General features: G+C 42.3%; 2 protein-coding genes across 2 annotated transcripts in view; one reads left to right on the forward strand and one right to left on the reverse strand.

Moving 5' to 3' along the window:
• The window catches only part of LOC308375877 (uncharacterized protein), a 2,300-nt gene extending 376 nt beyond the window's left edge, over window positions 1-1,924 (forward strand). Inside the window, exons 2-3 of the mRNA XM_080852075.1 lie at window positions 795-976; window positions 1,336-1,924. Coding sequence (XP_080708201.1) covers window positions 795-976; window positions 1,336-1,716 — 563 coding nt within the window. The 3' untranslated portion in view covers window positions 1,717-1,924. The remainder of the gene's footprint in view (window positions 1-794; window positions 977-1,335) is intronic.
• Window positions 1,925-13,034: 11,110 nt separating this feature from the next.
• mlxip (MLX interacting protein) overlaps window positions 13,035-15,000 on the reverse strand; it is a 26,903-nt gene continuing 24,937 nt past the window's right edge. The window contains exon 17 of the mRNA XM_080852899.1: window positions 13,035-15,000. This exon is cut by the window's right edge and continues 924 nt beyond it. The gene's annotated coding sequence lies outside the window, so the exon portion shown is untranslated.

Genomic DNA, 15,000 nt, shown 5'->3' on the forward strand with positions numbered 1-15,000 from the left:
TGTAATAAACAAGATATGTTTTGGTGATGAGAACATGTAGAGCATTTGCCTTTTTTAAGTATATCAGGAAAAAAGTCAAATCAAAAGATCAGCCTTTAATAATTGTATCAGGAAAAAAAAAGTAAAAAAAAAGATCAAAACCTGTAGATATATTGTATGTAGGCTCAACTTATTTCTGGTGAACTGTTTTAATGAAAACAAGTTGCCAATTCGACGATTATGATTTGCATTTGTTAAAGCAACGCTATGCAGGAATTTGCCACCTTTTGGTATAATTTATTAATTTATTAATTTAGCATCATTGGTATCATTTATCATTTATTAATTGAGATATAGTCAAACACACACCTACACCTATAGACAAACACACACCTACTATTCCCAGTAGCTTCCCCAGATATGCAGTTTTTGACTCTTCAGTAGTTGGCTCACAAGATTCCTATCTTTTAAGACCAAAACTCCACACTGCTGCTTTTAATCTTTATTATTCAATTTCTCTTTCGTACCTCCTGCCAATCATTCTGTTACCTAGGTAGCAGACATGATATTTTTCTCAAGAACTTCAGTGCGTAACTCCTGTCACTCATTCTGACACTTAGGTAGCAGACGTGATCTCTTTCTCACGAACTTCAGTGCGTAACACCTGTCACTCATTCTGTTTCCTAGGTAGCAGACATGATATCTTTCTCAAGAACTTCAGTGCGGAACACCTGTCAGTCATTCTGTTACCTAGGTAACAGACGTGATCTCTTTCTCACTAACTTGAGTGTTCTCCACATTCTCCTTTTTTGCAGGCTTGCTGCTGTGGGCTCTGATCGCGGGCCTGATGGCGAGAGGTCACGCGAGAGGTCTCCTGAGAGGTCACACCCGACCCGCATGTACAAGCGAAATGCTTCTGGCCCTCGGTTTGCCCAATCATCAAAACCTTACTATCCGCGAGCTGGCCGAGGAGGTTTCCAAGATCAAACAAGAATATGTAAGTCCTGCCTGCCAAAATGCTATGGATTGAATGTATGGAACCGGAAAATGTTCAAATTCAGCGATTTTGATAATAAAAATGATCGAAATGATCGGAAACATGCAGAAATTACACCCATATCACAGAGAAAGAGTAGTAGACAAATATGAATATCTATTCTATATATATTTATTTATTTATCTGTTTATTTTTTTTACTTTTCAAAATGACACATTTTTTGAGTGTGTTTATTAAATTGTTGTTGTTATCTTTTTTTGAATGTGTTTATTTAATTGGTGTTTTCATCTTTTGTGAATGTGTTTATTGTTTATTTTATTGTTGTTGTCATCTTTTGTGAATGTGTTCCAATTTCAAAGCAAGCGCAATTCAACATCACTGAGGGGATGTGCAACAAGACGAGGCTCCCCAGCGTGTGCTTCCCCATCAAATCTGCCCAGTGTGACGATTATGTAACCGGTTGCGCCATCTACGAGGGGATGAACATATCTGAGACCTGGCTGGAGGGAGTGAGCCGCGGAAAGTTGGTGTGCGAGATGGAGTTTGCGCGCTCTCGCTTCAAAGATCACCTCATCCCCGGCGTGCACTGTGAAAGTGTTAAAGTGAAGGTCATTCATGTTAAGACGACTTTCGAAAAAAAGTGCCTTATGCTGGAAGTCCTTAACGAACTCTTTGAGTATCTTGTCGAGTATATTAAAAGATCAAAACCCTCACGCATTTCTCACCCATTTGCCCGTTGAAAGGCTGCTTTGGCGTAGAGGTGTTGCTGTTTTGAGCCAGAACATACAGCTTATACAGATGTCCATGACTGTCTGAGACTATCGCTCTATTAGTTTGTGACGATAGTCATTCTTTTGCAAGATCAAAGTATTTACCAGCTGTGCCTGTTATGTGCTGTGATTCCAATTTAATCTTTCTTTAGAATTTAGAGTGGGAGTGTAATTTTCTGATGAGACAAATTCTACTGTGCTTTCTTTGTGATGTATTTTGATGGTCATACAGGTTATAGTGGATTAACTTGTCAATAAAGGCTTATGTGAAAATACCACTGTTTTTGACATACTGTACTGTTCCGATTACTAACTGATTAATACTGATTTCTGCAACCCTGGCAGTTAATTCTCAGGTTTGGCCCTTAGTTTAGTTAGTGACGGCCACAGTAACTCTGCCAGGAAAAGCATCTCTCTCTCCCTCTTTCATAGACGAATCCGCTTAATGTATCAGGTAAAAAGAACAAGGGATAGACAACACACTGCCAATGGAAACTAGCATTTTGTCTACAATTGGGTGCATTTACATTTTAATATTTATTAACGTACACTGTCCCTCTTCAACAAATAAACAAACTGAAAAAACTTGTTCAGTCTCCTGAGACGATAAAGTAACGGGTGTGTGTAGTCCCACACCGACTCCCACACTTTACAGGCTACTACAGTGTGAACCAGTGGAGGTGGAAAACCACAAGAAAACATGCAAGGTCAGGTGCCTGTTAAAGTAACACTTTGCAACAATGACACTTTTTGAGATGTGGTTTTATAGGCAACTAGTTTAGGTACCATCCTCAAATTCATTTTGATAGCATATGGTCATGTGAAGGACAGATAAACACCTGTGTCTTTCCCACTAGCCATCCTGAATATGCCCTATGTAGTTCTGTGTAACGGGCTGGTTCACCATGCAAAAATGTAAGGAAAGCTTTTACACGCATAACATTTTGCCAGCTAAACTGCCAAAAAACACCAATAAGTGTGTTGGCAAGCTTCTATCAATGCCAGCTGGGCTGTTGGTGGCGTTTGCAAGGCTTTTAGGTAGTTAGCTTACTAGTTTTGGAACAGAACTCCGTATTACTGCTTTAACCTAGATATGAGGTGTCCTCTCCATCTCTATCTTAGGGAACTTAAAGGAATTATTGCATCCCAATTATCAGAGACTCAGTCAAAGTGATTAATAACCAAAGTCCATGTTTATTCTTGCAATGGCGCGCACCAAAGGAGAGAGAGAGAAAGATTTCACTGCTAGAGATCCACCTTGTCTCTTTTCACTAACTAACTGTCTCAAAGGAAATCAGTCTTTTTAACTCGAGTAAGTAAGGGGGGTGGATACCTAAATGCTAATCATTATCTGGGAGACATCAGGTCTGGGATACTTATAATAAACTGGGAGACATTAGGTCTTGGATGTTTGGATGCTGCTCCGGGTTAGTGTGTAACCTCACTTCACTGTGTGTGTGTCACTTCCCTGGATGGGTTAAATGCAGAGGTGGATTTCAGAGTGTGTGTGTCTACACCACCTCTGTCATAGAGAGGACTTTCACTTTTTTTTTTTTTTTTTTGTTCATGGAGGACACATTAAAGGCACCCAGTGCAACTTTCGAGGCTTAAAAATAAACATTCAATTTCTAGTCTTTTTTACACGTAGTAAGTTTCAATAACTCAATACCATTACATACCGACATTCAAGCAGCAAAGATGAGACGTCGTTGTGTGGTGAGAACTGATAGAAAATCGATAACAACAACAATCACCGCCATTTTCTTTATTTTTTTTAACCTGCAATAAATAAAGCAGGCTTCCAGTCAATGGAAAAATGGCTTCTCCCCACCGGCGATTGTTGTTGTTTACGATTTTCTATCAGTTCTCACCACACAACGATGTCTCATCTTTGCTCCTTGAATGTCAAAATGTAATGGTATGGAGTTATTGAAACTTACTACGTGTAAAAAAGACTAGAAATTGAATGTTTATTTTTTATTGAATGTTTACATAAAGTTGCACTGGGTGCCTTTAACACAAGGGTGTCAGCATTCCCACAGTGATCAAAGACTAACATCTATTCATGAGGCTTACAGGAAGCTTTGGCCATGTGGTCAAACCCAGAATACACATGAGAGCTATCAACTTCAATGTGTCTTCAAATAACACTACAATTACTACTAAGGATGAGATATAATTATTGACTATGGAATATTGTTTAATAAACTAACTCCTAATTCCTGGTGCTATCAGAACATACTTAATAATATGAACTCATGTTAATATGAAGCTGCACAGGCAACCGGACCTTTTTACCTAGCATAGCTTTTTAGCTATCCTAGACATCTCTAGCTTAGGGAGCCACATCACATCACCACTTATCAGTTGGCAGATGCTAGGGTGGCAGATGCTAGGGTGGCAGATGCTAGGGTGTGTGAATATGAACCAGTTTTAAAGCTGCACAGGAACCCTGAGCGTTTCTACCCCACAGAGGGAGCAGAGGGAGCAGACCCTCGTCAGGGTTGAACAGAGGGAGCAGAGGGAGCAGAGGGAGCAGAGGGAGCAGACCCTCGTCAGGGTTGAACAGAGGGAGCAGACCCTCGTCAGGGTTGAACAGAGGGCCACAGACCCTCGTCAGGGTTGAACAGAGGGCCACAGACCCTCGTCAGGGTTGAACAGAGGGCCACAGACCCTCGTCAGGGTTGAACAGAGGGAACAGACCCTCGTCAGGGTTGAACAGAGGGAACAGACCCTCGTCAGGGTTGAACAGAGGGAACAGACCCTCGTCAGGGTTGAACAGAGGGAGCAGACCCTCGTCAGGGTTGAGCAGAGGGAGCAGACCCTCGTCAGGGTTGAACAGAGGGAACAGAGGGAACAGACCCTCGTCAGGGTTGAACAGAGGGAGCAGACCCTCGTCAGGGTTGAACAGAGGGAGCAGACCCTCGTCAGGGTTGAACAGAGGGAGCAGACCCTCGTCAGGGTTGAACAGAGGGAGCAGACCCTCGTCAGGGTTGAACAGAGGGAACAGACCCTCGTCAGGGTTGAACAGAGGGAGCAGACCCTCGTCAGGGTTGAGCAGAGGGAGCAGACCCTCGTCAGGGTTGAGCAGAGGGAGCAGACCCTCGTCAGGGTTGAGCAGAGGGAGCAGACCCTCGTCAGGGTTGAACAGAGGGAGCAGAGGGAGCAGACCCTCGTCAGGGTCACAGCTTCACTCTCCACTCTCCCAGCCAGTGCCTCCTCCTCCTCCTCTTCCTCCTCCTCCTCCTCCTCCTCTTCCTCATCCTCTTCCTCCTCCTCACACCCTGCAGCCAAACCTCCGATCACCTGAGCTCCACTCTCAACCGTCCCACCCTCCTCCTCCTCCTCCTCCTCCTCCTCCTCCTTCTCTTTCTCATCCTCTTCCTCCTCCTCACCCCCTGCAACCAAACCTCCGATCACCTGAGCTCCACTCTCAACCGTCCCACCCTTCTCCTCCTCTTCCTCCTCCTCTTCCTCCTCCTCACCCCCTGCAGCCACTCCTCAACAAGAAAAACGAATTACAAAATTAGTCTTTTTTAAATATTAAGGTTTATGTAGTTAATGAAAAGTGAATGTTACTTATCTGCAGATAAGAAGAGCAAAGCTTGAGTACCGAAGATAGGTGACTTTTGTTTTCATTCAGGCCGGAGAGAAAGAGGAATAGAGACTGTGTGTGTGTGTGTGTGTGTGTGTGTGTGTGTGTGTGTGTGTGTGTGTGTGTTTACGTGTACCCCAAATTATTGTCAACTACTTCACATGTCAAGACAGACAAAGTATTTGACAGAACGTTTCCCACTCTCCCCACGGTGAAACTTATATAGTAACGCGACCTATTATCCCGCGGGCCACCAAAAAATCTGCTTAACAAATATGTTTTTATCAATATAAATATGGTTTAATGAATCAACCTTACATATTTCAGAAGTGACAGGTGTGTAGAACATGCACGAAGTCTTGTTTGACTCTCAGCAGGAACATTTCTTAACGTATTTTCCGATTTGTTTTGTACAGTCGCGAAATGGCAACAAAGTTGGCGACGACCTATTATCCCGCATTGATGTAAAATGCCGTTGGGAATCAAGCTCAACAAGAAAAATTATTTACACCGAACGTCGCGAAATCAAAATTCTACTATTTGTATCAGGCTGGTTTGTACACGCAGTATTACAACACTATCTTATACACTTCAATACGCTGTATATGTGCCATTTTTGCTACAAAGCTAATTTAAATACCCTTTTTGGGCAGGGACTTAAGTTTTCCGAAATCTGCGATCCTGGTTGACACCGAAATCAATATTAAGTAACGTGTACCAGCGCTTGCGGGATAATAGGTCGTGCGGGATAATAGGTCGGGCTACGATAAAGTGCACAGGCACAACAGATAAACATTTCCTAGTACTAAGTATACAGACAAGACATTACATAACACTAAGTAGAACATACAGATAAACGTACAGCAGCATAGCCAGGGCCACATGCTTGCATAGCAACTAGAGAACCATAGCAAAGGAACCACATTTTGTATTTATTTATTTATCAGAATCAGCTCAATAAAAAGCAGTCTTGGTTTCAAAGGGATCAAACAAAGGGCTTAACAAAGACTTCTCCTCTTTCCTTGGATATTTATATGTATTTATGATTGTATGTATGTATGTATATTTATATGTAATGTATTGATTATATGTATTTTGCATCTTCCATGTGGGCCTTGAGCCTGTAATAAAGTTTATTATTAAACAATCCTGAGAGAAATAATGAGACATCAATCGATCAAGTGATTCACACACTGATATCAATGCAGTGAATGCATTTTGAGTTACTCACCCTAAGCATCTTGGCCAGTCCTTCATGCCAGTAGCCATTAGACTTCACAACCAACACAATCAAACATACGTTTTCTATAATATTTACATAATTTGTCTATACAAGGTGGGGGCCTATTTATTTTATTTCTTATTAAAAATTTTATTTAAATTTTTTTGATGATAATGTATATAGATACTTGATTCCAATTCCCACTACCCTGCTGCTTTGGCAATTGAATTTTCTCGCCCGGGATTAATAAAAGCTTATCCTATCCTATCCTACTAACCCGAAGACAAGCTTTGTGTTCACCTTGTGCTGCTGGAGCCCTGTGTGTTGGTGAAAATAAACTCCCCTGTTGAAACTTCATCCACTTTGGGGGCACTGTTGGGGCAGCCAGTAGCCTCGACCACATTTGGGCATGACGCCCATGGAGGACACAGGTTCGATTGTGGCCTGATGTAATTTCTCCTGTCCACTCCCCACCTCTTCTGCCTCTCATTTCCTGTCCCACTCTTCACTTCAACTATTGATTAAAGGCCAAAAAATAAATCTTTAAAAAACAGTCTTCACAGACACACACACACAGACACACACACACACACGCCCGCATCAACAGTCTTCAGTGGTGTAGGCAACACACACACACACACACACACACACACACACAACCCCAGGTCCCGTAAGGACACAGAGTTTAGAACGTAAAACATATACATTAACAGTCTTCAGTGGTGTAGGCAACACACACACACACATTCACACACACACACACACACACACACACACACACACACACACACACACACACACACACACAACACACACAAACCCCAGGTCCCATAAGAACACAGAGCTCAGAAAGTTTTTTTCAAACAGGGTTTCAACATGATTGAAGACTTAACCATAAACCACAGGAATTTCTAGCTCACCTCAGTGGACACTTTCAAGTCTTTCCTTGAGGCATGTCCTGACAGGCTTCTCAGCCCCCCTCGCCGCTATATAACCCGACCCCCTCTCTGGCCATTTTGTGGGAGCAGAGCTGGAGAGAGGAGCATCAAGGAGCTTGTTGGACTATCCATTTCATCCTTCAGAGACATTCACTTGCCGTGCGTCATTGAGATAGTGAGTGTTTGCTATATGTGTCATTCATGTCCGTTCATGTCATTGTATATAGTATCTGTTATTTACATGTATCAGTTGATCTGTATCATTTGTATCCAGTAACTGTTGCTATGGAATGTTCACCGTTACACGGCACGGTTAAGGGACAGATCCTCATTTCATTCATAGTAACCTTCATCATATTCATTCCTGTTGTGCATAATGGTAAATATCTGTATGTCTTGTTATTTATCATTTCATAGAAACCACGGTTCACGGTTCAGTTCACGGATCATTGTCCCACTCAGTACACGGGTCAACTTCATTGGATATAAGTCGCTTACAACGATAATTATATTCATTGTCTCATTCAGTTCACTGTTCACTTCATCATCTCTTCACTTCATGTGTGTGTGCAATAAACTTTCATCATCATGGACTTTGGCATCATCCATTCTTGTTCTGAGCGGACAGACCTGTGGCGATTGTAACCAATTCATTCAACCAGCATACAGTCCTTTCTGGGGATTCAACATCATCCCCTATTTTATAGTATGTATGTATGTGTGTGTGTGTGTGTGTGTGTGTGTGTGTGTGTGTGTGTGTGTGGTTGTGTGTGTGTGGTTGTGTGTGTGTGTGTGTGTGTGTGTGTGTGTGTGTGTGTGTGTGTGTGTGTGTGTGTGTGTGTGTGTGTGTGTGTGTGTGTGTGTGTGTGTGTGTGTGTGTGTGTATGTATGTATGTATGTATGTATGTATTTTGGTATACACTAATATAATGCATGCATGCAAATACATTTTAGTTTCTTTCCCATGTGTTGATAGTTATTGAGATGTGTGTGTGTGTGTGTGTGTGTGTGTGTGTGTTTTTTGAACCTCAAGTTTGCTTTGGCTATACTGTTTCCTAGGGTCATGTCAATAAAAGCAAGAACATTTTTACTTAACAGAGAGAGAGAGAGAGAGAGAGAAACCTTCACTTGACAGGCTCGGACGTCAGTAAAAGGATAAAAAAAAGAACCAACACACATGAAAGAATTGTAATCAATAAATTGCCAAAAAGGCCTGATGTATTAAATACAAACTTTTTAAAAACATATTTAATGCATGTGAAGATGATTTTAGTTTTTTTTTGTCACACGGTCCAATAATTTTCTGGACATCAACAGTCTTCAGTGGTATAGGCAACACACACGCACACGCACACGCACACGCACACGCACACACACACCTGCAGCTGATCCCCACTAAAACCAAGGAGATGGTGGTGGACTTCAGCAGGTCTCACAATAGTCAGACGATCATATTCAGTGGCAGACTACTGCAGCGGTGCAGATGGGATTTTTAAACTGGGGGGACGCTAACATCGCCTAATCAGCTGTGCAGAGTTATTAACTGATGATTGTCGCCTTACGTAGGGAGAGTGGGGGGGACGGATTGAGGTCACTATGAATCTGGCGGGGACATGTCCCCCCCGTCCCCAGTGCTATCTGCGCCCCTGGACTACTGTCCCTGTCATGCTAGTCGGACAGGCTGAGGAAGTCCTTTGTCCCCAGGGCCATTCAGCTTTACAGCTACACGCGGAAGGGGAGGGGGAGATGGCCTTGTCTGCATGAGTCTACCTCAGACTGCCCCCATCATCCACCCATCGTATTATACCAACCCTCTATCCACCCCTTTACCCTTCACTGCAGTGGTTATTAACCTTATTGGAGGGACTGAACCTTCCAAAGCTTCATCAGTGCATTCACCGAACCCTTCGTAATTGGATAAATACAAATATAATTTCTTCAAAACATAGGTATGTATAAAAAACGGCCCTACATTGCTAGTGTGACCTGGGCTATACTGTGTGTCTTGACCCCTGCTGAACCCCTGTGAGTGACTCAACGAACGCCTTGGGTTCGATCGAACACAGGTTTAGAACCACTGCTTTACTGGCTATACTAGCCCCTTGCACAGACTTAATGTCCTATATTCTCTGACTATACTCTTAATCTATCTGCACTATCCACACAAGCACAAGCACACTATCTATCCGCATTATACACACAAGCAGCACAAGAACACTTTCCTCCTACGAACATATGAAGTGTTTTTATATTTTTTCCCCAAATACTATTTTTATTTTCTAGTTTCACATAATTCATGCTCGTTTTCTGACTTCATGCGGTGGTCATATTACACACCGTCATGCATTGAATGGTGTTTTCCCTTTTGATCTCTAACCCTTACCACCCAACTCACATTATCAAGCCATACTACTGCATATAGCTTATATAATATTATTGATATAGAACAAATGCTATAATTGTATACTTTGTCTGTATATACGTATCTGCAAAGTACCTCTATAAGTGTGTATAATAATAATAATAATAATAATAATAATAATAATAATAATAATACATTTTATTTAAAGCGCCTTTCATGACACCCAAGGTCACTTCACAAACAGGTTGTTAGAATTACAATCATCACATAGAAATAAATAAAAATAAGAAAAATAAAAGTGTATGTGGAACAAAATGATTGGTATATCTCCGTGAGAAAGGTCAGGACCTCAGAAAGGTCCTGTGACTCTTATGTGTTATTCACACATTGGATTTGATAAGATTTCTTACTTTTTACTGGAAAACGGAAAAGTCATTAGAAACTAATAGACTCACAGGACTTTCCAGACAAGAGGCCAAGGGGTTAGGGGCCTTCGTTTATAACATGACATCCTAAACATGACATAAGATAAGATAAGATAAAACTTTATTGCCAAACAACAATGTATATAACCTGTGACACAATAACTATTAATACATATGAATAGAAATACTTCACACTTTCCTTTCTTCTCATAACACACACGCTTTCCTGAGCAGTAAGGCCAGTAATCACCTTTTTTTCACAACAACGCTAAGCCAGTTAAGGGATTTCAGATAATATAGCATTTAAGACGTGTAGGAGAGCGATGCCTTACATTGTTCCACACATGAACAAGGCTCAGATGTAATGCCATCTCCTCAAAAGAATACTTTCCAAAAAAATGTATTTAATAATTATCAATATTTTGTAATAATGTATTACAAATGTTGACTGATTTGCCTAAAATAGATTGTGGGGATTGTCGCACGTGGCTTGACTCCATCTCTGTGAGTAGGCGTAGCACACAGGTCCCCCCAGGTCCACAGGCGTGGAGCACGAGAGGAAAACCCAGTTCTGCACCTGATAACAGATTATTAATCACGGCTCCGACACGTAACTACGAGAGTAAATCTGCTGATAGGTCTACAATTTTTTCATCTGAGAAACTCCTTTATAAAGGGCCATGGTCCCTCTTACACCATCATCACCACCATCACCATCATCCAAGCCTGTCGGGTCTCCACATGGCCTCTCTCAGATCTACGTGTTGGACTGTTGGTGAGTACTCTTGACACGCTTGAAAACGAGAGAGAGATCATCTGCCCTGAGGCTTATCAGCCAAATACATTTCAGATACTTAGAAGGCGGAAAGGAAGTCTTTCTGCAATCCAGGCGTGTGTAATAATTAAATAAATAAATACATAAATGTTTGTGTGAAGGAAATACAGTATGTAAGGCATCACGATCTGGTGTGCCTAAAGCCCTGGGAGTGTGTCTGTTGGGGGTGTAAAACTTTGTGGTACTGTATTGTTGTTACTAACTTGATGCATTCTGGGATTTGCAGTCCTGTTCCTGATGGGGCTTCAAGTCCTTCTCGTCATGGCAACACCTGTTCCTCAGACGTCCACCACTGCACCCCAGAACTTACAGGAACATGTGCGAGCCGACATCAGGACAGAGGCTCAACACTTACTCTCCTATATGGTATGGCGTATATCTCAGACCCCATGACATTTTCAGCGCAGGGTAAAAACCTATTCAAGTTTAAAAGTTCAAAGTACTTTATCGTCATTGATACAGTCCACATCTACACCATGAAATACATAGACTCTCAGTCTAGTTAACTTTCAGCCACACATAAGTCAGTTTCGTTTAGTTAGATTACAGTTAGATTTGTGTTTTTTACTTCTGATCATTGTGTAAATTAATACTTTATATTTATATATACGCTGGTCTATTTAATGTTACACAAAAATTAATACTTCCAACCTCTTCTATTTGGAACTTCAACCTTGCTATTAGTAATAGTAACACAATTCCTAGGGCAATAACACTGATCACTGACTCTTCCTAGGGCAATAACACTGATCACTGACTCTTCCTAGGGCAATAACACTGATCACTGACTCTTCCTAGGGCAATAACACTGATCACTGACTCTTCCTAGGGCAATAACACTGATCACTGACTCTTCCTAGGGCAATAACACTGATCACTGACTCTTCCTAGGGCAATAACACTGATCACTGACTCTTCCTAGGGCAATAACACTGATCACTGATTCTTCCTAGGGCAATAACACTGATCACTGACTCTCCCTAGGGCAATAACACTGATCACTGACTCTTCCTAGGGCAATAACACTGATCACTGATTCTTCCTAGGGCAATAACACTGATCACTGATTCTCCCTAGGGCAATAACACTGATCACTGATTCTCCCTAGGGCAATAACACTGAACACGGACTCTTCCTAGGGCAATAACACTGATCACTGACTCTTCCTAGGGCAATAACACTGATCACTGACTCTTCCCTCTCTTCCTAGGGCAATAACACTGATAACTGACTCTTCCTAGGGCAATAACACTGATAACTGACTGTTCCCTCTCTCCCTAGGCCAATAGCTCTGGCAGTTTGCCTCCCATCGTGAGCCAACCCAAGCTCGGCGGTCTCCACGCCCCTGCTAACGGTTCCAACCTGACCTGTGAGGTCCTGGACCGACTGTGCTGTTTGAGCAAGACGTTAAAGGTCACGAGGTCACCGCCAAACGACCCCTTGAACGAAGGCCTGAAGAAACTGCATCAGCGCACACGGAGCCTGGTGATGAGGGGGGGCGCGCCTCAAGCCTGCCAGGTCTCCGTCAGAAGTGGCCACGCCAAGCAGCTGTTCGACGTGCGTAGTCTCCTGCAGCTCTACTGCCTCTGGATGGACCACAGCGTTCCCTTAACCTGTGACGAGACGGGGGCAGCGTTCCCTTGACCTGCGGCCAGACGGGGTGCAGTTAGCAATCCTGTTGAATCACTATGTCCTGAGATTTGATAGTGGTTTGCCATTCCATGGCTTATTTAATTTGTTTATTTTACTTTATTTATTTATGCATTCATTCATTAAATTTTGATCAGTACCTTCATTTAATTATAGTGGATTTCTTATGGGTGGGTTTAGTTTAATGTAAAGTCTATGAATCTATATGTTTATCTATGACTGAAGCACATGAATATTGTAAGCTCACGTGTGAATGGGCTACTTGCGGAACGATATGAAATGTGTCTCACAGAAAGAAAAAAATGACCACTTTTCAAAAGAGTTACAAAAAAAGGCTTTTTTTTTTTTTTACTTGGACAGAAAACAGATCATGACAAAACAATATGTACAATACTGTCATTTAGTTCTTGCCTCCTTGAAATCCCACAATGCATTTCACCTTTCATCGAAAACAAACCAAACAGAAAATCCAGGGCTTCTCCTTCGGCCCAAACTTAAGAGCTTCTCATCTCATAATTAGCAAAATACTATACTATCCAAAACTCAAGCAATAGGGTGTTTCCATAACAAAACAAAAAAACAAACACTGAAACCAAAGATGACACTTTTTAGCAATAGGGTGTTTCGATTTAAAAAAAAAAAAAAACTGAAACCAAAGATGACACTTTATAGCAATGGGGTGTTTCGATAAAAAAAAAAAAAAAAAAAAAAACACTGAAACCAAAGATGTATTCTGCTGTTAAGAACCTGCTGAGGAGTTGTGTCCATAGGTTGATCATATGAGTCCGCACAATGCCCCCAATCCCCCCCACCCCCGTGTGTGTGTGTGTGTATTACTGCAGAGATAAATAGAAAGGAAGGGGCCCCGGAGCTCTGTGTGTGTGTGTGTGTGTTTATTACTGCACAGATAAATAGAAAGGATGTGGGCCAGGAGGTGTGTGTATGTGTGTGTGGTGTGTATGTGTATGTGTGTATGTGTGTGTGTGTGTGTGTATGTGTGAGTGTGTGTATGTGTGAGTGTGTGTGTGTGTGTGTGTGGTGTTACTGCACAGATAAATAGAAAGGATGTGGGCCAGGAGGTGTGTGTGTGTGTGTGTGTATTACTGCAGCACAGATAAACAGAAAGGTGTGTGTGTGTGTGGGGGGGGGGGGGGTTACCTGCAGCACTCCACGACTTTAAAGCCTAACAGTCCTGACTGGCATGCTGAAGATGCCTCTTATCAGATCACACACACACACACACACACACACACACACACGCTGAAGATGCCTCTTATCAGATCACACACACACACACACACACACACACGCTGAAGATGCCTCTTATCAGATCGTTTAGATTTGAGGCCTGTCAGCGAATCCTTGAGCAATGACTTAATGACACACACACACACCCCCACACAAACACACAAACGCTAGAACATGGTGTGAGAGTTAAGAAAAAAATAAATGTTTCCTACAGCTGAATACTCCTCTGGCAGAGTGAATAAGACTGATCGCTATGGTTACCACAGAGGTCAAACCCAGCTGAAACACAATGCTTACAAACTAAAAGTGTTGTGCAGTATCTGTACAACTGACATCTTAAACTTGCATGCCTGAGCTTTTTGACAAAGGGTCGCCCAGTCTGTGCAAAAAAACAAAAAAAAGAGTGTGGTCTGGCTGAAACCCAACTGTTTCCATGGTAACCATGGTAACCTGGGGGAGAGGATGGAGTCACTGATGGAGTAACGGATCACACCCTGACAGGAGGCGTGCACTCAGATTTCCTGTGGGGTGAAGTTATGCAAGTCCATTTCCTGTGCGATGGAGTGATCTGTCACAGAGTCCCTGAGCAAGAAAAAACGGAAAAAAACAACAACGACCAGCCGACCAGTCATTAAGGCCTTTACTTACACATCCACAGTGTGAGCAAGATTTGAGTTTCTTACAGAGTCAAACTTAAAGGCCACACACACACACACACACACACACACACAAACACACGCACACACACACACACACACACACAAACACTGTATATGGCTTGTGCTTCTGCTGACCGCCTCAGTGCTGAGCTGTCGGAGAGGGGGCTGAGGCACGTGATGACATCACAAAGGGCGATGACATCACAAAGGGCGATGACACCAAATAGATTCCTGCAGATATTTGGGTTCTGTTCAGGCAATGGAGAAGAAAAAAAAAGAAAGTGGAAGACCTTGAAAAAAAAAGAGAAGGAAATCCCCTG

This window comes from Sprattus sprattus (assembly GCF_963457725.1).
Source record: "Sprattus sprattus genome assembly, chromosome: 15".
Classification (NCBI taxonomy): domain Eukaryota; kingdom Metazoa; phylum Chordata; class Actinopteri; order Clupeiformes; family Clupeidae; genus Sprattus; species Sprattus sprattus.